Source organism: Carcharhinus amblyrhynchos, chromosome 12 (assembly GCF_965287045.1).
Source record: "Carcharhinus amblyrhynchos chromosome 12, sCarAmb.v2.hapA, whole genome shotgun sequence".
NCBI lineage: Eukaryota > Metazoa > Chordata > Chondrichthyes > Carcharhiniformes > Carcharhinidae > Carcharhinus > Carcharhinus amblyrhynchos.
This window is the reverse complement of record NC_137335.1, coordinates 7,693,873-7,717,632: the sequence shown is the minus strand read 5'-3', so window position 1 is coordinate 7,717,632 and position 23,760 is coordinate 7,693,873. Positions and strand designations below refer to the sequence as shown.

General features: G+C 46.4%; 1 protein-coding gene across 4 annotated transcripts in view; it reads left to right on the top strand.

The window, feature by feature from the left end:
• Window positions 1-23,760, top strand: part of LOC145350763 (1-phosphatidylinositol 4,5-bisphosphate phosphodiesterase beta-4-like) — a 451,544-nt gene that overhangs the window by 277,943 nt on the left and 149,841 nt on the right. For all 4 annotated transcript variants that reach the window (XM_080200036.1, XM_080200037.1, XM_080200034.1 and 1 more), the window contains 5 exons: window positions 2,619-2,672; window positions 4,495-4,576; window positions 11,029-11,129; window positions 13,855-13,912; window positions 19,311-19,419. In XM_080200036.1, coding sequence (XP_080056162.1) covers window positions 2,619-2,672; window positions 4,495-4,576; window positions 11,029-11,129; window positions 13,855-13,912; window positions 19,311-19,419 — 404 coding nt within the window. The remainder of the gene's footprint in view (window positions 1-2,618; window positions 2,673-4,494; window positions 4,577-11,028; window positions 11,130-13,854; window positions 13,913-19,310; window positions 19,420-23,760) is intronic.

Here is a 23,760-nt window from a genome sequence, read left to right as displayed (position 1 = left end):
GATGCGGGCCAGGATCCCAGTTTCAGTTCCAGCCTCGAATCACTGTCTGTGTAGGGTTTTGCACATTCTCCACCGTGCCTGCTTGGTTTTCCTCCAAAGACGTGCAGATTAGGTGGGTTGGCCATGCAAGATTGACCCTAATGTCAGGGGGATTAGCAGGGTAAATCTGCAGGCTTACAGGAATAGGGCCTGGCTGAGATTGTGGTCAGTGCAGCCACGATGGGCCGAATGGCCTCCTTCTGCATTGTAGGATCCTGTGACTCGTAGGAAAAAGCAAGCTTCACATAGACAATCACCCAAGGCTGGAATTGAACCTGGGTCCCTGGCGCTGGGAGGCAACAGTGCTAACCACTGCGCTGCCCTTATAGGAATATTAAAATCCGGAGAACATGATGGGCGAGTGGGAATAAGGGAGTGAAGGATTTCAAGCCGTTAGTAATGCTGACAATTTAAAACCAGAAGATATAGGAGCAGAGTTAGGCCATTCAGCCCATCGAGTCTGCTCCAGCATTCAATCATGGCTGAGAAGTTTCTCATCCCCATTCTCCTGCTTTTTCCCCATATTCCCTGATCCCCTTACCAATCAAGACCTTATCTATCTCTGTCTTAAATGCACTCAATGACAGATTCACCACTTGCTGGCTGAAAACATTCCTCCTCATCGCGATTCTAAAGGGTTGTTCCTTTACTCTGAGGCTGTGCCTTTGGATCCTAGTCTCTCTTACGCATGGAAACATCTTTCCCCCACACCCACTCTATCTGTCCAGCCCTTTCAGCATTCTGTATTAGCGTTGAGTTTGCCTTGGGGAGGGAGCCTTTGATGTTAATGGCGATTGCTGAACTCTTGAAAACAACCTTGAGTTTCCATCCAACTCCTGACATTGATTTGTGGGGCGGCATTGTGGTTAACACTGCTGCTTCACAGCGCCAGGGACCAGGGTTCAATTCCGGCCTCGGCTCACTGTCTGTGTGGAGTCTGCATGTTCCCCCCATGTCTGAATAGGTTTCTTCTGGGTGCTCTGGTTTCCTCCCACACTTCAAAGATATGCAGGTTAGGTTGATTGGCCATGCTACATTGATCCTAGTGTCAGGGGGATTAGCAGGGTAAATATTGAGGTTATGGAGATAGGGCTCGGGTGGGATTGTGGTCGGTGCAGACTTGATGGGCTGAATGGCCGCCTTTTACACTGCAGGGATTCTAAGATTCTGTTCTATGATTATCCACCTTCCCGACAAGTGCTCCCCTTCTGGTTTCTTACGTACTTTGGGAATTTGCTGACCTCAACCTCTCAGAGTTCACACTCTTTCTGAGCCTCCCCACCCTGTTCAAGTACACACAGCTGGGAGACCCCACCCCAGCCCATCCCCCTTTTCTCAGAATCTGAGACCTTATCATTCCCAGGAACCCCGGAATCCCTCTTTCCAAACATCACAAGAGCTCTTCCCCTGCCCCGTTATTTCTCGGGGAATAGTTCTGAGGAGGGCTGAAGGCTTGAATGAAAGGCTGGAATGTGGCATACAGCAGGACCCTGGTGAGGGGTGTAGGGACCGGGGCAGACAGACAGATGGTGCGGTCTGCCTGGAAGCGGACGCCGAGATTGCAAGGTTGGTGTTGCTGAAACTGAAGAATTCCGGAGCAGCGCTAGTGAAGCAGCTGGATTGGGATTTGGGGAAAATTTCAGCCATTTGCAAATCCTTTTTTAATTAAAGTGCTCATTTCATTTTAATTATTTTGACATCAAGTCTTTTCTTTTCTAGCAGGAGTCCAAATCTTCCCCTAATTTTTATGTCTGCCGCACTCCTGTTGGTCTTGTCAGTTTTAGATAGCAGTTACGTCAAGGTTATTTTAGTAAATACTCGACAGAGGATGTTTCTACTGGTAGGAAAAACTCGAACCAGAGGGCACAACCTCAGGCTAAAGGGACGATCCTTTAAAACAGAAATGAGGAGGAATTTCTTCAGCCAGGGAGTGGGGAATCTGTGGAACTCTTTGCCACGGAAGGCTGTAGAGGCCAAGTCATTGAGTGTCTTTAAGACAGAGATAGATAGGTTCTTGATTAATAAGGGGATCAGGGGTTACGGGGAGAAGACGGGAGAATGGGGATGAGAATCATATCAGCCATGATTGAATGGCGGGGCAGACTCGATGGGCCGAGTGGCCTAATTCTGCTCCTATGTCTTATCGTTTAGTGTTGATTATGTCAGGTAGAGGGAAAGATGTTAAAGGGCTTGGTAAAGGCAGAGCCAAGTGGCACTGCAAAGTGCTCCGCGACAATATTCAAGGCATTACCAAGCCTGGCATCAAGCAAATGTCCAGCTTAATCTACGAAGAAGTCCGCGGGGTTTCGAAAGTGTTTTTGGAGAATATGATCAGGGACTCGGTGACCTATACTGAACACGCCAAGCGCAAAACGGTGACCGCCATGGATGTGATGTACGCGCTGAAGTGCCAGGGGCGGACCCTGTATGGCCTTGGGGGTTGAGGATAGTGTGAAGGGGAACAGAGACTTATGGGATTATGATAACGGCCACTCTTCTGTCTTCAAGTTGAACACTTCTGCATCCTTTCTGTTCTCACACATGATAAATAATAACGTTGCTTTGTTTTTTTCTTTCAGCTGGATGAGGCTATCGTTTTTGACAAACGTAAATGGAAAAATCCCTGTGAGGAGGTAAGACGTGTTTTCGTTTTAGAATACCTTTTGTCGCAATCTTTGCCCATCCCTGATAGGAGTCTACACCGTGATGAGAGGTATCAGTAGGGCGGAGAGTCAGAGGCTTTTTCCCCAGGGTGAAAGGTTTGGCTAGAAGAGGTTTAAGGTGAGAGGGGGTAAGTGTAGGGGAACACCTGAGGGGAAAGTTTTTCACACAGAGGGTGATGGGTGCCAGGAACGTGCTGCCAGAGGAGGTGCTGGAAGCAGACACATTAGCCACATTCAAGGCATATCTTGATAGACACATGAACGGGAGGCCAGCTGAGGGATAGAAACCGTATATGGGCACAGGCTCAATGGGCTGAAGGGCCTGTTCCTGTGCCGTATTGTTCTTTGAAAGTTTTCATTTTACATTTGCCATGAAATGCAACAAACCCCCGAAGCCTGGTACGGTACAGAGTCATTCCTAGAAAAGACCAGTGAATATTCATTCTATTTCAATTTATCCATTGTAATGTCTACAGTGCAAGAGATGGCTGTTCGGCCCATTGAGCCTGCAGTGACTACAATCCCACCCAGGTCCTATCCCCTTAACCCAACACATTTACCCTGCTAATCTCCCCAACACTAATGGGCAATTTTAGCATGGCTAATCAACCCAAGCCGCACATCTTTTGGACTGTGGGAGGAAACCAGAGCAGCCGGAGGAAAGCCACGCAGATACGGGGAGAATGTGCAAATTCGATTCCGGCCTTCTGTGACTGTGTAGAGTTTGCATTCTCCCCGTGCCTGCGTGGGTTTTCTCCGGGTGCTCCGGTTTCCTCTCACAATCCAAAGATGTGCGGGTTAGGTGGATTGGCTATGCTAAATTGCCCCTCAGTGTCCAAAAATGTGCTGGTCAGGTGGATTGGCCATGTTAAGTTGCCCCTTAGTGTCCAAAGATGTGTAGGTTAGGTGGATTGGCCATGCTAAATTGCCCCTTAGTGTCCAAAGATGTGTAGGTTAGGTGAATTGGCCATGCTAAATTGCCCCTTAGTGTCCAAAGATGTGTATGTAGATTAGATGGGTTGGCCATGCTAAACTGCCCCTTAGCGGCCAAAGATGTGCAGGTTAGATGGATTGACCATGCTAAATTGCCCCTTGGTGTCCAAAGATGTGTAGGTTAGGTGGATTGGCCATGTTAAATTGATTTTTAGTATCCAGAGTTGTGCAGGTTAGGTGGATTAGCCATGCTAAATTGCATGTTAGTGTTCCCAGATGTGTAGGTGGATTGACCATGCTAAATTGCCTCTTTGTATCAGGGGGACGATCAGGGTAAATTAGCCTCGAGGGCCGTAAAATGACCTCGGAGTCTGGAAAGCCCCTCCTTTAATTAACCCAGTCAGCTCTTAATGATCCTGATTGCTATCCGCAGGACGTGTTCCTCCCAGCCCGATCCTGATCCTGCTTCTGGAAGAATTCCCCGGAGATGGGATGCGCCCGAGGACCCGACTTTCCAGCTGACTGGGTTATTTTTAGCTTCCTCCGTTAATTTACTATCATTAATAATCTAACGCAGCAGTTCCCACTGGAAAAGGAAGCAAGTATTTCTCTGACGTACTCCTTCGCCTGCCCGAGGATATTTTAGTTACCACGCTATAGAACTGTGGAGGTTCCAAATTGTTTGTCCTCCAGAAACATCTTCTAGTGTAAAACACATTTTGACAGTGACATTTTCAATCAATGTGTAGCACACAATGTAAACTATTATAGAACAAGCAAAACTTTGCTTGCCTTTTTTCTGTGAGCGATTCATTCCTGAGATTCTGAGTTGTTTCTACAATTCTCTCATCATTTTCAGCATTACCAGAACCTTTGCCTCAGGCAAGACAGAGAAGGTTATATTTCAGGCACTGAAGGAACTCGGTCTTCCCAGTGGCAAGGTAAGACTCGGAATTCTTCATTTATTCCTTCTGGCTTTCAGTTTTTTCCGACTAACTGTCTGGGAATAATGTCACTAAAATGGCCGCTGGCTTTGCCTTCGCTCGGTGACTCAGCAAGAGGGCCTTCTCCCAAACCCGTTGTGGCCCAGATCTTCAGAAATTGAAAGCAGATTTGTTTGTGGAAGCTAAAATGACAGCAATCACACAAAGGATTAGCCGCTGACTTGAGGGCTTCAAGTTTTTAGGTGTCCAGATCATCAACAACCTGTCCTGGTCCCTCCGTGCTGGCACTATAGTTAAGAAAGCCCACCAGCGCCCCTACTTTCTCAGAAGACTAGGGAAATTGGGCATGTCAGCCCCAAGTCTCACCAACTTTTACAGATGCACCATAGAAAGCATCCTTTCTGGTTGTATCACAGCTTGGTATGACTCCTGCTCTGCCCAAGACTGCATGAAACTACAAAAGGCCAAGAATGCAGCCCAATCCTTCACGTAAACCAGCCTCTTATCCATTGACTCTGTCTAGACCTCCCACTGCCTCGATAAAGCATAATTAAAGTCCCCACGCACCCCACACAGTCTCTCTTCCACCTACTTCCTTCGGGAAAAAGATACAAAAGTCTGAGGTCACGTACCAATCTGCTCAAGAACACCTTCTTCCCAGCTGCTGTCAGGATTTTGAATGGACCTACCTCACATTAAGTTGATCTTTCTTGACACCCCAGCTATGACTGTAACACTACGCTCTGCACTCGTTTTCTTCTCTATGGACGGTATGTTTTGTCTGTATAGTGCGCAAGAAACAGTACTTTTTCCCTGTACGTTAATACATGTGACAAGAATAAATCAAATTGTCCATTTATTTTGGGCAGTCACTCTTCTGGCTCCCACGACCTTTTGTAAGGGGAGGAGGGAAATCTTGGTTTATGTGTTAAAGGAAAGTATTTTTGCAAAATTAGATATGATCTGTGAACCAGTTGGGGTCATCAGAAAACAAATGCCATTATTTTGATTCTGGGAGGAAGCTGGAAAAAACCCACGCAGGCACAGGGGAGTATGTGCAGTCTCCACACAGATAGTGACCCAAGGGGGAATCTGTAATAAGTTTGCAGAGGCAGAAGTTCCTTTACCAAAATCCCTTTATTTAAAAACTCTTAACAGCAGCACACAGAGTGCTCACAGTCAGCAGTCTACCTTTGGAGGTGTCAGAGGAACTGACACTCCCCAGTTAAATATAAGGCAAAGACTCCCTGATTCGCCCATCAATGGGATCCTTGATCAGGGAGTTCATACTCCAATAGGCCAACCGCAGCGGCCTAACTGAAGTCAGTACAGAATGGAACCTGGGTCCCTGGCACTGTGAGGCAACAATGCTAACCATCGTGCTACACACAGTAAAAAGTCTGACAACACCAGGTTTAAGTCCAACCGATTTATTTGTTAGTAAACTCACAAGCTTTTGGGGTTTGTCCCTTCGTCAGGTGAATGGAGAGTTCTGGCCTCAGACAGAGCATACAGACAGCTTACAGATTACTGATTAGAATGCAAATCTTTACACCTAACCTGCTGTTCAAGTCCTAAAGTGGCCGACAATGTGAGTGGAAGGAGCACTGATCACAGGTTAAAGAGATGTGTATTGTCTCCAGACAGTACAGTAAGTGAGGTTTTGCAAACCCAGGCAAGTCACGGGGGTTACAGATAGTGCAACATGAACCCAAGATCCCTGTTGAGACCGTCCTCATGTGTGCGGAACTTGGCTATCAGTCTCTGCTCAGTGACTCTGCGCTGTCGTGTGTCGTGAAGGCCGCCTTGGAGAACGCTTACCCGAAGGCTGGCATATCCACATCGTAACCATCGTGCTACCATAGACCTACCAGCACTAGTGTTTAACCAACTTGCTTCATACTTCTCCATCTTCTGGTTTAACTATTATATCTCTTAGTTTTCGCTTTGTTTGTGGTGGTGAAACCCAATTTCTGACTATTACACTACTCTCTTCTGCTACATTTTACTTTACAACTGTTATCTTCTCCACCACTTCCACAAGAGTCATGAGCATTTACAAGAATAACTGACCCTACTGGACTGGGAACATCAGTCTACTGGGGACTCCATGCCTCACCAATCTTGTTATAGAATCGTAGTATCCTACAGTGCGAAGGAGGCCATTCAGCCCATCGAATCTGCACTGACAACAATCCCACCCAGGCCCTATCCCCATAACCACAGACATTTAGCGAGTCCCCCTGACACTAAGGGGCAATTTAGCATGGCCTGTCAACCTAACCCGCACATCTTTCGGACTGTGGGAGGAAACCGGAGCATCCAGAGGAAACCCACACAGACACGGGAGGAATGTGCACACTCCCCACAGACAGTGACCCAAGCCAGGAATCGAACCCGGGTCCTTGGAGCTGTGGGGCAGCAGTGCTCACCGCTGTGCCACCATCTCTGTCATCTCCTCCAGTGCAGGATTGCAGGGTGTGAAGAAATGAGTTGGAGGATCTGCCTTTGACACATGTCAAAGTCACATGTAAGCACAGATCCCTGCTATTGGAAGCCTGATTGACAAAATGCATTCATTTACGGAATAACTTTGAACGTAAATGGTGCTCAAACTCAGTTATAACTAGCATTACTAGAGTGAGTGAGTGTCTTTGAGAAGAAACCCCCTCCCTTGAATCAGATGAATGATTCAAAGCCTGCTCCACTCAGTGCCAGTGAATAAAGAATGATCCTGGACTGGCATTCAGCAGGTTACGTGATGTGTCCTTATGACATGCCCAGTATCTCAGTGGGAGAGTTTGCACCCCTGACACACAAATCCCTGTGAATGGCAGGTTGTGAGTACATGTTAATATCCAGTGGCAGGGCTCTCCTAACTGAATTGATTTGATATGATTTATTATTGTCACCTGTATTGGGATACAGTGAAAAGTATTGTTTCTTGTGCACTATACAGACAAAGCATACCGTTCATAGAGTACATAGGGGAGAAGGAAAGGAGAGAGTGCAGAATGTGGTGTTACAGTCACAGCTAGGGTATAGAGAAAGATCAACTGAATGCGAGGTAGGTCCATTCAAAAGTCTGACGGCAGCAGGAAGGAAGCTGTTCTTGAGTCGGTTGGTACGTGTCCTCAGACTTCTGTACTTTTCTCCCGAAGGAAGAAGGTGGAAGAGAGAATGTCCGGGGTGCTTGATTATGCCGGCTGCTTTACCAAGGCAGCGGGAAGTGTAGACAGAGTCAATGGATGGGAGGCTTGTTTGCGTGATGGATTGGGCTACATTCACGACCTTTTATAGATCCTTGCAGTCTTTTGTAGATTTTGCCCTGGGATGAAGGATTTGTCACATGAGGAGATGTTGAGGAGTCTGGGTCTATAATCGATGGAGTTTAGAAGGATGAGGGAGGAATTCATTGAAACTGACAGAATACTGAGAGGCCCAGACAGAGTGGACGTGGAGAGGATGTTTCCAGTAGTGGGAGAGACTCGAAATCGAGGGAGCAACCTCAAAGCGAAGGGGCACTCCTTCAAAACAGAGATGAGGAGGAATTTCTTCAGCTGGAGAGTGACGAATCTGTGGACCTCATTGCTGAGGAAGGCTGTGGAGGCCAGATCGTTGAGTGTCTTTGAGACAGAGATAGATAGGTTCTTGATTAATGAGGGGATCAGGGGTTATGGAGAAAAGGCAGGAGAATGGGGATGAGAAAAAAATCAGCCATGATTGAATGGCGGAGCAGACTCGATGGGCCGAATGGCCTAATTCTGCTCCTATGTCTTATGGCCTTATTTGGGCATTCATCGAAGTTTACAATGTATTCTATGATTTTCTTTTTGGATGAATCCCATTTAAGGTTTACTTTGTACTTCTTGAGCTTTGGTTACTTGTGGACTGTCATGGTGCGTTCCCATGGCTACAGCTGGTGAGAGCGAGCGCACATCTGTCTGATTTATTTTTAAAACTGCTGGTGCCTTGCAAGAATATTATTTTAGTCCGCTCATGATGTAGCTGTGATAAAACTCTTCGGCCCGTGCCTCACGAGGTGACAACTAAATCTCACACACTGGGGAGAAACAAAACTGTTCTCGGCTGAAGGAACAGGAGAAGGTGTTGGAAGTGTGCAGCACATCACAAATCATTCAGTGTCTGAAAAAAAGATATATAGGTTATTAATTTGAGTGGGAACGTTCGGCAACTGTCAAATGTTATTCCAAGCTGTATTCATTTGAATTCGTGCACCAAAAAAATTCAAGAATAGCTTCTCTCATATAAGAATGGATCTCTCATATCATGAACTGATCTTCCCTGCACCCTCTCTGTAGCTGTAACACGATATCCTGCTCTCCGTTCCGCTACCCTGATGCACTTAGAACAGAGAAAAGTACAGCACAGGAACAGGCCCTTCGGCCCTCCAAGACTGTACCCATCAAGATGTCTTAACCGAACTCAAAAAAAAAACTTTATGCCCTCACTCGGGCTGTTTCCCTCTATTCCCTCCCCATTCACGTGCCCATCCAGATGCCTCTCAGATGTTGGTAATGTGCCTGCCTCCACCATCTCCTCTGGCCTCTTTTTCCAGGAAAAAGCCTCTGACTATCCACCCTGTCTCTGCCTCTCATAATTTTGTAGACCTCTATCAGGTCTCCCCTCAGCCTCCACCTTTCCAGTGAAAACAATCCCAGTTTGTTCAACCTCTCCTCGTAGCCAACACCCTCGAGACCAGGCAAACATCCTGGTGAGCCTTCTTTGCACTCTCCCCAAAGCTCCCATGTCCTTCTGGTAGCGTGGTGTCCAGAACTGCACGCCAATCTCCAAATGCGACCTAACCAAGGTTTTATATAGCTGCAACATGATTTCCCAACTCTTGCACTCACTGCCCCGGCTGATGAAGGCAAGCATGTCATATATCTTCTTAATCCCTTGGCCAACTGTATTGCCACTTCTAAGGAACTGTGGACCTGCACGCCCAGATCCCTCTGTATGTCAGTGTTCATAAGAGTTCTGCCATTTACAGTATAATTCATACATGATTCGCATGGCTAGCATGGAAATCAATTTATTATTGTCACATGTAATGGTATTCAGTGAAAAATATACAGACAAAACATGCTGTTCATAGAGTACTTAGGGGAGAAGGAAAGGAGAGGATGCAGAATGCAGTATTACAGTTAATAGCTAGAGTGTAGAGAAAGATCAACTCAACGTAGGTCCAGCCAAAGACTAATAATTTTCACTGTATCTGGGTACATGTGAAAACAATAAATCAAATCAAATTTTACAGAATAAGCTTTTTCCCCTTTAGCTAATTCACTTGCAAGTGAAACATTAGCATGTATTGCAGAGGGACTGGTGTATAAAAGTACAGAAGTGTTGTTGCAATTGTATAGGGTGTTGGTGAGACTACATCTGGAGTAATGTGTCCAGTTTTGGTCTCTTTAATTGAGGAAGGGTATGGTGGGCATTAGAGGCAGCTCAGAGGAGGTCCATCAGACTGATTCTGGGAATGAAAGGGTTGACGTATGAGGAGAGATTAAGCAGTTTGGGTTTACACTCGCTGGAGTTTAGAAGGATGAGCGGGGATCTGATCGAAGTGTATAAATTATTAATAGGGATTGATAAAGTCAATGTGGACCAAATGTTTTCTCTCATGTGGTAATCTCGAACAAGAGGTCACAGGAATGGGTTGAGAGGTGGTAGATTTAAAACTGAGATTTCTTCAATTCTTTTGTGGGACATGAGCGTCGCTGGCTGGCGAGCATTTATTGCCCATCCCTAGTTGCCCTTGGAGGGCAGTTGAGAGTCAACCGCATTGCTGTGGCTCTGAAGCCAAATGTAGGCCAGACCGGGTAAGGATGGCAGATTTCCTCCCCTAGAGGACATTAGTGAACCAGATGGGTTTTTCCGACAATGGTTTCATGGTCATCAGTAGATTCGTAATTCCAAATATTTTTATTGAAATCAAATTCAGCCATCTGCCGTGGCGGGATTCGAACCCGGGTCCACAGAACGTTAGCTGAGTTTCTGGATTAATAGTCCAGCGATAATACCACTAAGCCATCGCCGCTGCCCACCCGCCCCACTGAAATGGGAAGAGGAGGAACTACTTCTTGCAGAGGGTGATGAATTTGTGGAACTTCCTGCCCCATAGCGTCTGAATGGTTTCAAGAAAGAGATAGATATACATTTGAAAACAGGTTAAAGGGGTATGGGGAACAGGTGGGGAGGTGGATTTGAGACCAGGGAGGGATTAGCCATGAACTGATCGAATGGCGGAGCGGGCTCGGAGGGCTGGATTGCCCACTTCTGCTCCAACTTCCTATGTTTTGTAAACTGGGCATTTCTGGTATTGTTTTCATGTCACTTGTACCGACTTTTGCATTACAAAACGTCATGAATAATCTTACAACTATTTCAGTTAGATTTCAGCGGCGTTCTCTTGTCTCTTCCAGAATGATGAAATCGAGCCGGCAATTTTCACCTTCGATAAATTTTATGCACTAACGCAAAAAATTTGTCCTCGCACTGACATTGAGGAGTTATTCAAGAAACTGTAAGTTTTTGAATAATTAGGGGGTTCGTTGGTGTCACTTGTTTCTACACTGAAGCTGAAGGCAGGTCCCTCATGCTAAAGAACCACAGCATATCCAGACAGAAGGCTTCATTCTTAATAACACCAAGTAGTTTCTAATGTTAATGCCATCCTGCACTATATCTGAAACCTTTTTAAACCAAATAAGAACTGGCGCATTGCGTTAAGATAAAAGCAAGTTCTGCAGTTGCTGGAATCTGAAACAAAAACAGAACATGCTGGAAAGTATCGGCGAGTGTGACAGCATCTGTGGAGAAGGAATAGAGCCAACATTAACTCTATCAGGGCCGGGGATCCAGGTTCGATTCCCGGCTTGGGTCACTGTCTGTGTGGAGTTTCTACATTGTCCCCGTGTCTGCGTGGGTTTCCTCCACGCTCCGGTTTCCTCCCACAAACCAAAAGATGTGTGGTTAAGTGCATTGGCTGTGCTAAATTCTCCCTCGGTGTACCCGAACAGGCACTGGAGTTGGGTGACCGGGGGATTTTCACAGTAATTTAGTTGCAGTGTTAATGTCAGCCTACTTGTGACACTGATAAATAAACTTTAGAAAAAGTTCTCCACAGATGCTGTCAAACCAGCTGAGATTTTCCAGCATTTTCTGCTTCTGGTGCATTGCACATTTTGCCCATTTATTTCCTTCATTGTAACCGTTCTAGTTACAATAAAGTGATAGTTTAACTGAAACCCCATCCGAAGTTACCTGAATATCCCTGATAACCAGTGTGGTGTAGAGAGCACCTGGAATCATTGCCCATCTGCTGGACTAACAGTCTTTGAAGTCTAACCCCGCTGATTTGAATAAAGCATTAACTTATTGTGATTGGTAAACATTTGAAAGATCTTGAGGTATATTTTGCTCGGGGTTCTGAGAAAGTAAATGGTTGAAAGTGGGAATGAAACTTCAAACTATCATTTGTCTCTGTTTAAATTCCTTCTTCTCTAAATTCCCAGTGTCAGTCTTCCTCATGTGACCAAAGATCAAGTGTCCGCCCTCTGCACAGGACACTGCTTCCAGTGTCCATCCTCTGCACTGGACACTGCTTCCAGTGTCCATCCTCTGCACTGGACACTGCTTCCAGTGTCCATCCTCTGCACTGGACACTGCTTCCAGTGTCCATCCTCTGCACTGGACACTGCTTCCAGTGTCCATCCTCTGCACTGGACACTACTCCCAGTGTCCACCCTCTATGCTGGACACTACTTCCAGTATCACATTGCTTCCAGTGTCCACTCTCTGCACTGGACTCAGCTTCCAGTGTCCACTCTCTGCACTGGACACAGCTTCCAGAGTCCGCCCTCTGCACTGGATACTGCTTCCAGTGTCCATCCTCTATACTGGACACTGCTCCCAGCGTCACACTACTTCCAGTGTCCGCCCTCTGCACTGGACACTGTTCCCAGTGTCTGCCCTCTATACTGGACACTGCTCCCAGTGCCTGCCCTCTGCACTGGACACTGCTCCCAATGTCCACCCTCTGCACTGGACACTGCTCCCAGTGTCTGCCCTCAGCACTGGACAGATTCCAGTGTCCGCTCTCTGCACTGGACACAGCTTCCAGATGCATCAGAATGACACCAAAGCTTAAAAGGTTAAACTAATGAGGACTGGAAAGGGTCCAAAGGAGGTTCATAAGAATGATCTCTAGAATGAAGAGCTTGTTGAATGAGGAACGGTTGAGGACTCTGGGTCTGTACTCTTTGGAGCTTAGAAGGATGAGGGGGGGGGGGTCTAATTAAAACTTACGGGATAGTATGAGGCCTGGATAGAGTGGACATGGAGAGGATGTTTCCACTAGTAGGAAAAACTAGAACCAGCGGACACAACCTCAGGCTAAAGGGACGATCCTTTAAAACAGGGACGAGGAGGAATTTCTTCAGCCAGAGAGCGGCGAATCTGTGGAACTCTTTGTCACAGAAGGCTGTGGAGGCCAAATCATTGAGTGTCTTTAAGACAGAGGTAGATAGGTTCTTGATTAATAAGGGGATCAAGGGAGAAGGCAGGAGAATGGGGATGAGAAAAATATCAGCCATGATTGAGTGGCAGAGCAGACTCGATGGGCCGAATGGCCTAATTCTGCTCCTGTGTCTTATGGACAGTTATCTTAATAAGAAATGGTAAAGACATTGCGATAATCAGAAGATTGACAGAAGAGGACAATATACCCCTTTTTCTGAGCCTGTGATAAGAGATCTCCAAAGGGTTGGAGAGCATGAAATGAACGGATTGCCGTTTATTGTCTTAATCTCAGGAAAGTACAAGTAGCGTGCTGAATGTTTGCAGTTTGTACATTTAACCATTTGGGGATTGCACTAGGACCAAATGACCTGTGGGAATATTTGGCACTGATTTTCAGAGTATATTACAGTTAGAGAAACATTGGGCGGGATTTTCCAGCCCCGCTGGCCCCAAAACCGGAAAGTCCCACGCACGGTCAGCGAACCTTTACATGGTCCGCCACTCTCCGCTCCCTCACCCGCTACGATTCCCATGGCAGGTGGGGCGGGATAACTCCACCCCCCCCCCCCCCCCCCCCCCCCTCCCCCATGAAGTGATTCTGTCCACCTTGGAAGTTTGGAGGTGAGCATTTTTTTTAGAGCTATCAGTACTCCGAGGATTATGCTTTTGAAAATCATTATGCAGAGAAATGCAAACAACTTACATTTTTTTACTGAATTCCTTTACAGCAACGGAGACAAATCTGATTACTTAGCTGTAGACCAATTAGTCAGCTTTCTGAACGAAGTAAGCTTCTTTCTTTCATTTAACTGCGTCACGTACCCCTGTTTGTCACCGCTCGCTTCACTCCTGCCCTCCCAGTGCATGCGACGCATGGGTTTGCGCCACTGCTTTCTCCCTGCTCCTCTGTGTTTTTTTTAACCTGTGTAAGCAACGGCAGCGCACAATGAAACGTGACTTCTCACAAGATTAAATTTGCTTTCGCTATAGAAGCATCACTGCATGGCTGCTTCTGGACAATGTACAGTGGATGTTGAGTAGATTGGACCATTACTGTGTTAGAAATGTATGAGTGTCTGATAACCCCCATTGATTCTTCCTCAAGTTGCCACTGCGTTTCTCTGAACAAGATGTTCCCTTTTTCAAAAAGACGTGTTTTGTGATCTTTAATTCCCCAACGTGGGATACAGCTGTTGAATGTATTTGTGCGTCGCCAATCCTTTATTTGTTACTCGTCCTGGGACTCTGAACCTTTACTATGCCTGTTTATTGCACATATTTATTCATTTATCTCCTCCACTGAAGGAGCAGAGGGAAAATATTTACATGTGTCAAATGTTTGCACATCATTACCCCACTTAATAACTTTGGGGCTCGAGATTGTAGTCATCATGGGAGTATACATAAACAAGTTAGTTTTTCCGCCTGCATGTTTATTTTAATCACTCTATAAATACAGCACTCTGTGGAATCTCCCTACTACTGTGGTGTGCATTAAACTTTGACCATGTGTGCGGAACCGTTCTCCTTTTGCATTATTTGTGTGATGCCCTTCAGCAGAACCAGTTGATGTTAGTGGGGAAAGTTAGTTTCGCTTCCCCTGAGCTTGTGCACCTAAACATCAGGCTGTTACACGTCTAGAACATTGATTTAATCTGTAAAATTGAATCCGTGGAATCCCAAACAGGACAAAAGGAGGCCTTTTGGCCCATCGAGCCTGCACCAACAGTAATCCCGCCTAGGGCCCTATCCCCGTAGCCTCATGTCTTTGCCCTCCTAATTCCCCCGACACTAAGGGTCAATTTAACAGGGCCAGTCCACCTAATCCGCACGTTTTTGGACAGTGGGAGAAAATGGCAGCACCCAGAGGAAACCCACGCGGACACTGGGAGAATGTGCATTTTCCCCTCAGTCACCCAAGGCCAGAATTGAACCCTGGTCCCTAGAGCTGTGAGGCAGCAGTGCTCACCACTGTGCCACCATGTTGCTCCCAAATCAAATTTTATCGAATTCAAATTCCACCATCTTCCACGGCAGGATTTGAACCTTGGGTCCCCAGAACATTAGTTGAGTTTCAGGAATAATAGTCTAGCAATAATACCACTAGGCTATCGCCATAGTGATTTTGATTAGCATATAGTAATATGGGAATAGAAGCAGGAATAGGCCATTCGGCCCTACCAGCCTGCTACGCCATCCATTTTGATCATGGCTGATCATCAAATTCAATATCTTGATCCCCCTTTCCCCTCCATATCTCTTGATCCTTTAGGCCCAAGAGTTATATCTAATTTCTTCTTGAAATCAGACATCGTTTTGACTTCGACTACTTTCTGTGGTCGTGAATTCCACACATTCACCACCCTCTGGGTGAAGAAATTTCTCCTCACCTCAGTCCTGAAAGATTTACCCCTTATCCTCAAACTTTGACCCCTAGTTCTGGTCCCTCCACCATCGGGAGCATCCTTCCTGAATTTACCCTGTCAAGCCCTGTTAGAATTTTCTAAGTTTCCATGAGATCCCCTCTTACTTTTCTAAACTCCAGTGAATATAACCCTAGGCTTCCAATCTGACTCCTATTTCTTTAGGTTATGACTATATGGGATTTTTAAGTGCTTAATATCTGTAGGGATTGGTTCAGAAGGTGGGGGAGGAAGGGGAAGTTTGCTGCTGTACTTTTTCCACACAGTTATATATTTGCCCTGTTATCAAAAAATCATTGAATCCTAACTGCAGAAGGAGGCCATTGAGCCCATCGAGTCTGCACTGACCATAGTCCCACCCATGGGCCTATCCCCATAACCCCATGTATTTACCATGGTAACCCCCCTGACACTAAGTGGCAATTTAGCACGGTTAATCCACCTAACCCGCACATCTTTGGACTGTGGGAGGAAACCGGAGCATCCGGAGGAAATCCGCACAGACACGGAGAGAAAGTGACCCAATCTGGGAATTGAACCCGGGTCCCTGGCGCTGTGAGGCAGCAGTGCTAGCCATTGTGCCACCATGTCACCCTGTACTATTACCAGCAATGTTAAAAGGGAAAGGAAGTGTTGATGTAACAGCTATTTGGAATTTCATAGCAACTTCAGTACAATGTTATAGAGTCATAGAGGTTTATAGCATGGAAACAGGCCCTTCAGCCCAACGTGTCCATGGCACCCTTCTTTTTAAACTCCAAAGCTAATCCAATTGCCCGCATTTGTCCCATATCCCCTTATACCCATTGTACCCATGTAACTCTCTAACACTTTGTAAAAGACAAAATTGTAGCCGCCTCTACTACTACCTCTAGTTCTTGTTCCAGCTCATTCCAGACACTCACCACCCTCTCTGTGAAAAAAATTGCCTCTTCAGACACTGTTGTATCTCTCCCCTCTCACCTTAAACCTATGCCCTCTAGTTTTAGACTCCCCTACCTTTGGGAAAAGATATTGCCTATCTAGCTATCTATGCCCCTCATTATTTTATAGACCTCTATAAGGTCACCCCTCAGCCTCCTACGCTCCAGAGAAAAAAGTCCCATTCTATCCAGCCTCTCCTCATAACTCAAACCATCAAGTCCCAGTAGCATCCTAATGAATCTTTTCTGCATTCTTTCTAGTTTAAATATATCCTTTCTATAACGGGGTGATCAGAACGTGTTAATGTGACCCTTACTTGTGACTAATAAATAAACTTTAAATCCCTGCTTTCAGTGAAAGTTTGCAAGGTATTTGAAATACACCAACAGCATAAATGCATACATGAGAAATAGTTCAAAGGTAAGCCAAGGGTATGAGACACACTTTTGATATCTCCAAGGGTCACAGTTCTCTGATTTTGACACCCCTTCTTTTGAGTTGTCAAACTTGTGACAAGTTAGTGGGATCCCATTGCAATACATCTTAGCATCACTGACAAAAATAGTGGCCACTTTATTGCTCAACTTTTGGGTCAACTTTTAAAGTTCTCCCACCGCCCCCCCCCCTTTCAATGTGACTCCTGAAAATGCCCTTCCCCCTCATCACAAGCCCACTACCCAGCAAGGGAATGTGTCACACTCGACCAAATGCACCCACAAAGCCAAATTTCACTGCCCCTTAGTGATGTCCCAGGTGAGAGTCGCGAATGCAGCACGGACAGGAGTTACAGCTGAGACCATCTGGACTGCATGGATCAGTGTCACTTTATACAGTGGATTCACAGCCTCCACCATCTGGGATATGAGTACAGTCACATGAACACCTACTTAGGGATACTCCCTTGGGAATAAAGTTTGATGCTTTTTTTCTCTCTTACCTTGATGTGGTGGCAAAGTAACATTGCAAAGCAACAAAGGCATGGTGGCACAGTGGTTATCACTGCTGCTTCACAGTGATACAGGTTCAATTCCCGCCTTGGGTCATGTCTCACAACACCAGGTTAAAGTCCAACAGGTTTATTTGGTAGCACAAGCTTTCGCAGTGTTACTCCTTCCTCAGGTGGGTCAGGAGTTGTGTTCACAAACAGGGCATATACAGTTACAAACTCAATTTACAAAATAATGGTTCAAATGTGAGTCCTTACAGATCTCTAAAGACTTGCAATCCAACCATTATCTTGTAAATTGAGTCTGTATCTGTGTATGCCTTGTTTGTGAACACAACTGTTCACTCACCTGAAGAAGGAACGATACTCTGAAAGCTCGTCAAATAAACCCGTTGGACTTTAACTTGGTGTTGTGAGATGTCTTACTGTGCTTACCCCAGTACAACGCTGGCTTCTCCACATTATGTGTGGGGTTTGCACATTCTCCCTGTGTCTGTGTGGGTTTCCTCCGGGTACTCTGGTTTCTTCTCACAGTCTGAAAGATGTGCTGTTAGGTGCATTGACCCGAACAGGTGCCGGAGTGTGGCGACTAGGGGAATTTCACAATAACTTCATTGCAGTGTTAATGTAAGCCTTACTTGTGACTAATAAATTACTTTTGACTAAATTACTTTTACTTTCTTTCTGACTCACAGCGCCAGGGACGCGGGTTCGATTCTGGTCTTGGGTGACTTGTGTGGAGATTGCACATTCTCCCTGTGTCTGCATGGGTTTCCTCCAGTTGCTCCGGTTTCCTCCCACAGTCCAAAAATGTGTGGGTTAGGTGCACTGAATATGCTAAATTACTCCTCAGTGTCAGGGGGATTAGCAGGGTAAATGTCTGGGGTTATGAGAAGAGGGCCTGGGTGGGATTGTTGTCGGTGCAGGCTTGTTGGGCCGAATGGCCTCCTTCTGCACTGTAGAATTCTTTGATTCCATGACAGTTGAGTCTTAGTTGTTCATTTGACAACTATTACAGTGTAGCTGACTAACATTACAAAGTGAATTCAGTTGCGTATTAATTATTAGTTTGCAAACTATTGCAGACTATGTCACACTCGAGCACTTGAAGTTATCATAGCTACCTTTGAATTTGATCAGAAAACTCAAGAATAACAATCTTGCTTGTAGTAATCTTAACTTCATTTCATGGCTAGCCCTGACATACATATTAACTATTTCTGTTTCTATTTCTGAGAAACACTCAGATTCTTTGGGTGACATTTCAACACTTCTTGATCTTCAGCCTAAATTTAGGTAAAGAGATGGGCTCAAACAAAAGGAGGGTTTCATCAGAAAGAATGTTGTTACATAATATAGAATCCCTGCTTGTGCAGAAGGAGGCCATTTGGCCCATCGAGCCTGCACCGTCCACAATCACACCCAGCTCCTATCCCCCTAGACTCACATATTTACCCTGCTAGTCCCCCAACACTAAAGGTTAGTCTAGCATGGTCAGTCAAGCTAACCTACACATCTTAGGGCACTTAGGGACAATTTAGCATGGCCAATCAACCTAGCTTGCACATCTTTGGAGTGTGGGAGGAAACTGGAATACCCGGAGGAAACCCTCGCAGACGTGGGGAGAATGTGCAGACTCTGTACAGACAGTGACCCAAGCCGGGAATCGAACCCAGGTCCCTGGCTCTGTGAGGCAGCAGTGCTAACCACTGTGCCACTTGATTGTTGGACACAAGTGACTCAGGAATAGAGATAAAAGCAGCTATTTCGTAGTCAATCAGCTGCCATTGACACTGCAAAAATGTGCGAGTTAGGTTGTTTGGCACTTGCTTTGGGTTGTAAGCCATTGGCAGGAAACACTTTAATTCAGGCTTTTCCTCACTGACTGCAGAATCAACGAGACCCTCGACTGAATGAAATTTTGTTCCCCTTCTATGAGTCGAAAAGAGCAATGCAGATACTTGAGAATTATGAGCCTGATGAGGAGTTGCGGAAGAAAGGTAAGTGTGCTCCTGTCTCAGCTTACTGAAGTGTAAGAGGGTTCCGGTGACTATGGCATTAACCTCCAGCACTCATCCTTCCTGTTGTTCTTAAACTATTGGCGCATTTTACCATCCGTGATTTTGTTAACCTTGTTCTCCATCAGGACCTGATGTATACATCAAGGTAAACTGTTAACCATTCTTTGATTTGATTTATCGTTGTCATGTGTTGGGATACAGTGAAAAGTATTGTTTCTTACGCGCTGTACGTGATGTGGAGATGCCGGCATTGGACTGAGGTGGGCACAGTAAGTAGTCTCAGGACACCAGGTTAAAGTTCATTTGGTATCACGAGCTTTCGGAGCCCTGCTCCTTCATCAGGTGAATCAATACACTACACGGACAAAGCAAACTGCTCATCGAGTACATTGGGGAGAAGGAAAGGAGAGGGTGCAGAAGGTAGTGTTACAGTCACAGGTAGGGTGTAGAGAAAGATCAGCTTAATATAAGTAGGCCCATTCAAAAGTCTTTTTGATTTGACTTAATTCTATATTATTGTCACGTATTAATATACAGTGAAAAATATTGTTTTTTGCACGTTTTGCAGACAAAGCATACCGTTCATAGAGAAGGAAAGGAGAGAGTGGAGAATGTAGTGTTACAGTCATAGCTAGGGTGTAGGGCAAGATCAACTTGATATATGGTAGGTCCATTCAAAGGTCTGATGGCAGCAGGGGAGAAGCTGTTCTTGAGTCGGTTAGCACATGCTTGCAGACTTTTGTATCCTTTTCCCGATGGTAGAAGGTGGTGCGTGGGGTCCTAAGTTAGACAGCAGCTGATAACAGCACCACATCTGATGACCTGCTCATTCCTGAAACACTACATTTGATTTGATTTATTATTGTCACATGTATGCAGTGAAAAGTATTGTTTTTTGCACGTTTTGCAGACAAAGCATACTGTTCATAGAGAAGGAAAGGAGAGAGTGCAGCATGTAGTGTTACACTCATAGCGAGGGCGTTGAGAAAGATCAACTTAGCGTGCGGTAGGTCCATTCAAAAGTCTGACAGCAGCAGGGAAGAAGCTGTTCTTGAGTCGGTCAGTACGTGACCTCAGATTTTTGTATCTTTTTCCCGACGGGAGAAGGTGGAAGAGAGAATGTCCGGAGTGAGTGGGATCCTTGATTATGTTGGCTGCAATCTCCACACAGACAGTCACCTGAGGGCAGAATTGAACCCAGGTCCCTGGCGCTGTGGGGCAGCAGTGAGGCTAACCACTGTGCCACCCTGTTGCCCCATTCCTCCTGCTCCTGTTCCCAATGTTTCCGCATTAATATATTGTTCAGTTCTGAGCTTAAGCTGGAAGATGTGTTCCTGTTGTGAATTTCTGCAGTGTTCACTACGCGGATTTCTTATTTTACCGTACACCAGGCAGTGAGCGGGGCTTTTTCCAAGTAATATCCTTCGTACAAAACATTGTTTTAGGAGCTGCGAGAACTCTTGGGTTGTTTGCCAACTGTGGAGTAACATATTCTTCCCTCTTGGTTAACGAATATTTAGTCTTGGCATTGTGTATCGAATCAACAAATTCCTGCAGTGCAGTGGGCTTTTTATTTGAAAATATATCTATTATTTAGAGCAGCTTCAGAATGGAGGGAAGAAAAAACTACAGCGCTGATATTTTACTGGTGAAGCAAGTGTTGGACAGAGTGATAAGGTGAGGGGAAATACTCAGTGTACCCAAATATTATACATAGCATTTTACCTTGGTTCAGTTTACTAAAAAGTAGAGTACTAACCATTCAACACCGCCACCTTTCAATTTGGACACGATCAGTAATTCTGCTTGAACTTCAAGATGAGTTTGTGAAGTTTTTTATTTATTTGTGTCACAGGTAAGGTGTACCCTAACACTGCAATGAAGTTACTGTGAAAGTCCCCCAGTCGTCACACTCTGGCGCCTGTTTGGATACACTGAGGGAGAATTTAGCACCTAAACAGCATGCCTTTCGGACTGTGGGAGGGAATCGGAGCACCCGGAGGAAACCCACGCAGAGAATGTGCGAGCTCCACGCGGACAGTGACCCAAGCTGGGAATTGAACCCGGGTCCCTAGCACAGTGAGGCAGCAGTGCTCACCCCTGTGCCGTGCGTGGAGTCCAGTAAGGAGAAGAGATTAGACTGTGGGACAAAATGCTGCAAGAGTTCTGGCCAGTGCAAAAACAGAAAATGCTGGAAAATCTCAGCAGGCCTGACAGCGTCAGTGCAGAGAGAATAGTTTGAAGTTTATTTGTGAGTGTCACAAATAAGGCTTACATTAACACCGCAATGAAGTTACTGTGAGAATCCTCGAGTCACCACACTCTGGAGCCTGCTCAGGCACACGGAGGGAGAATTTAGTACCTTAACAACGCATCTTTCGGTCTGTGGGAGGAAACTGGAGCACCCAGGGGAAATCCACGCAGACACGCAACATGCCCCTGATCATTCCTGACGGACTAAGTATGTGAAGAGAGAGAAAGACATCGCAGTGCCTACCCCTGCTCGTTTTTCCAAACCTCCAGCCATGCTCCAACCAAGGTGCTGCAGCGGTTAGCACTGCTGCCTCACGGAATCAGGGACCCAGGTTCGATTCCTGACTTGGGTCACTGTCTGTGTGGAGTCTGCATGTTCTCCCCGTGTCTGCGTGGGTTTCCTCCGGTTGCTCCAGTTTCCTCCCACATTCAAAGATGTGCGGGTTAGGTGGATTGGCCGTGTTAAGTAGCCCATTAGAGTCAGGGGGACTAGCTAGGGTAAATATGTGGGGTTATGGGAATAGGGCCTTGGTGGGATTGTGGTCAGTGCAGACTTGATGGGCTGAATGGTCACTTTCTGCACTGTAGGGATTCTTTACGAACCCCCCACAGCTACTATGAACATCTCCCCTACTCAAGAACCACAGATTAGTCTTCCACTCTCTCCCTGGACTTTCACTTCAGCTGTATCTTGGCTCACGCTGTTTTCTAACTTCTCATGTCTGTGCCCTTGGAGCAGGGTGGTGCAGTGGTCAGCACTGCTGCCTCACAGCGCCAGGGTCCCGGGTTCGATTCCCAGCTTGGGTCACTGCCTGTGCGGAGTTTGCACGTTCTCCCCGTGTCTACGTGGGTTTCCTCCGGGCGCTCCGGTTTCCTCCCACAGTCCAAAAGATGTGCGGGTTGGCTGGATTTCCCTTCAGCGTCCCAAGATATATATAGATCAGGTGGATTATTGGCCGTGCTAAGTTGCCCCTCAGGGGAACCAGCTTAGGGTAAATGCGTGGGGATGGGGCCTGGCTGGGACTGTGGCCGGTGCAGGCTCGATGGGCCGAATGGCCTCCTTGTGCGCTGTCAGGTTCCTGTGTGTTCGAGCTCGGAGCTCCATCTCAAAACCCGGGGATGTGTCCGTGTGGCGACCCCACAGCCTGCCAGCAGAGGGACGTCCAAATCACGAAAAGACAAAACGTGGGAGATAATTCTTTCCATGCGCGCACGCACACACACACACACACACACACACACACACACACACACACACACTGCTAAAGCTCGTTGGGCAGCAAAGAGCTGATGAGAAAAATGCATGGAGAGTTGACTTTTTAAAATTAGCAGAGCTGTGTCACCCAGCGGTGACCTGCCCAGAATAGTTTAATATAGCGTGACATTTATAATGGACTCCGTTTTCCCCAATTTTGATAGCTTTCCATAAAAAGCTTGGCGTCAGTAGTGGGGACTATATTAGGCAAAGTGCTCAAAGACAGTCTCGCTGTTCAGGATATTGCTGCACAGCAGAATCTTGAGGCTGGCTGCCACCTAATGGGCATCAAATTAAACTGCATCAGCCACAGGATCAAAGCAAAATACTGCGGATGCCGGAATCTGAAACAAAAACAGGATATGCTGGAAAACCTCAGCGGGTCTGGCAGCGTCTGTGGAAAGAGAGAATAGAGCCCACCTTTCAAATCTGAAAGACCCTTCACCGGAGCTCTGACAAAGGGTCATCCAGACTTGAAACGTTGCCAAGTCCCATGGCAGCGCGGCGGCAAAGCCTGTTTGTGCAGCACGGTTGGCACTGCTGCCTCACAGCGCCAGGGACCCGGGTTCGATTCCCGGCTCGGGTCACTGCCTGCACGGAGTTTGCACATTCTCCACGTTTCTGCGTGGGTTTCGTCCGGGTGCTCCGGTTTCCTCCCACAGTCCGTAAGACGCGCCGGTTAGACGCATTGGGCCGTGCTAAATTCTCCCTCAGTGTACCCGAACAGGCGCCAAAGTGTGGCGACTGGGGGATTTTCACAGTAACTTTTCACTGTTTTATTTTATTCATTTGTGGGACACGGGCGTCGCTGA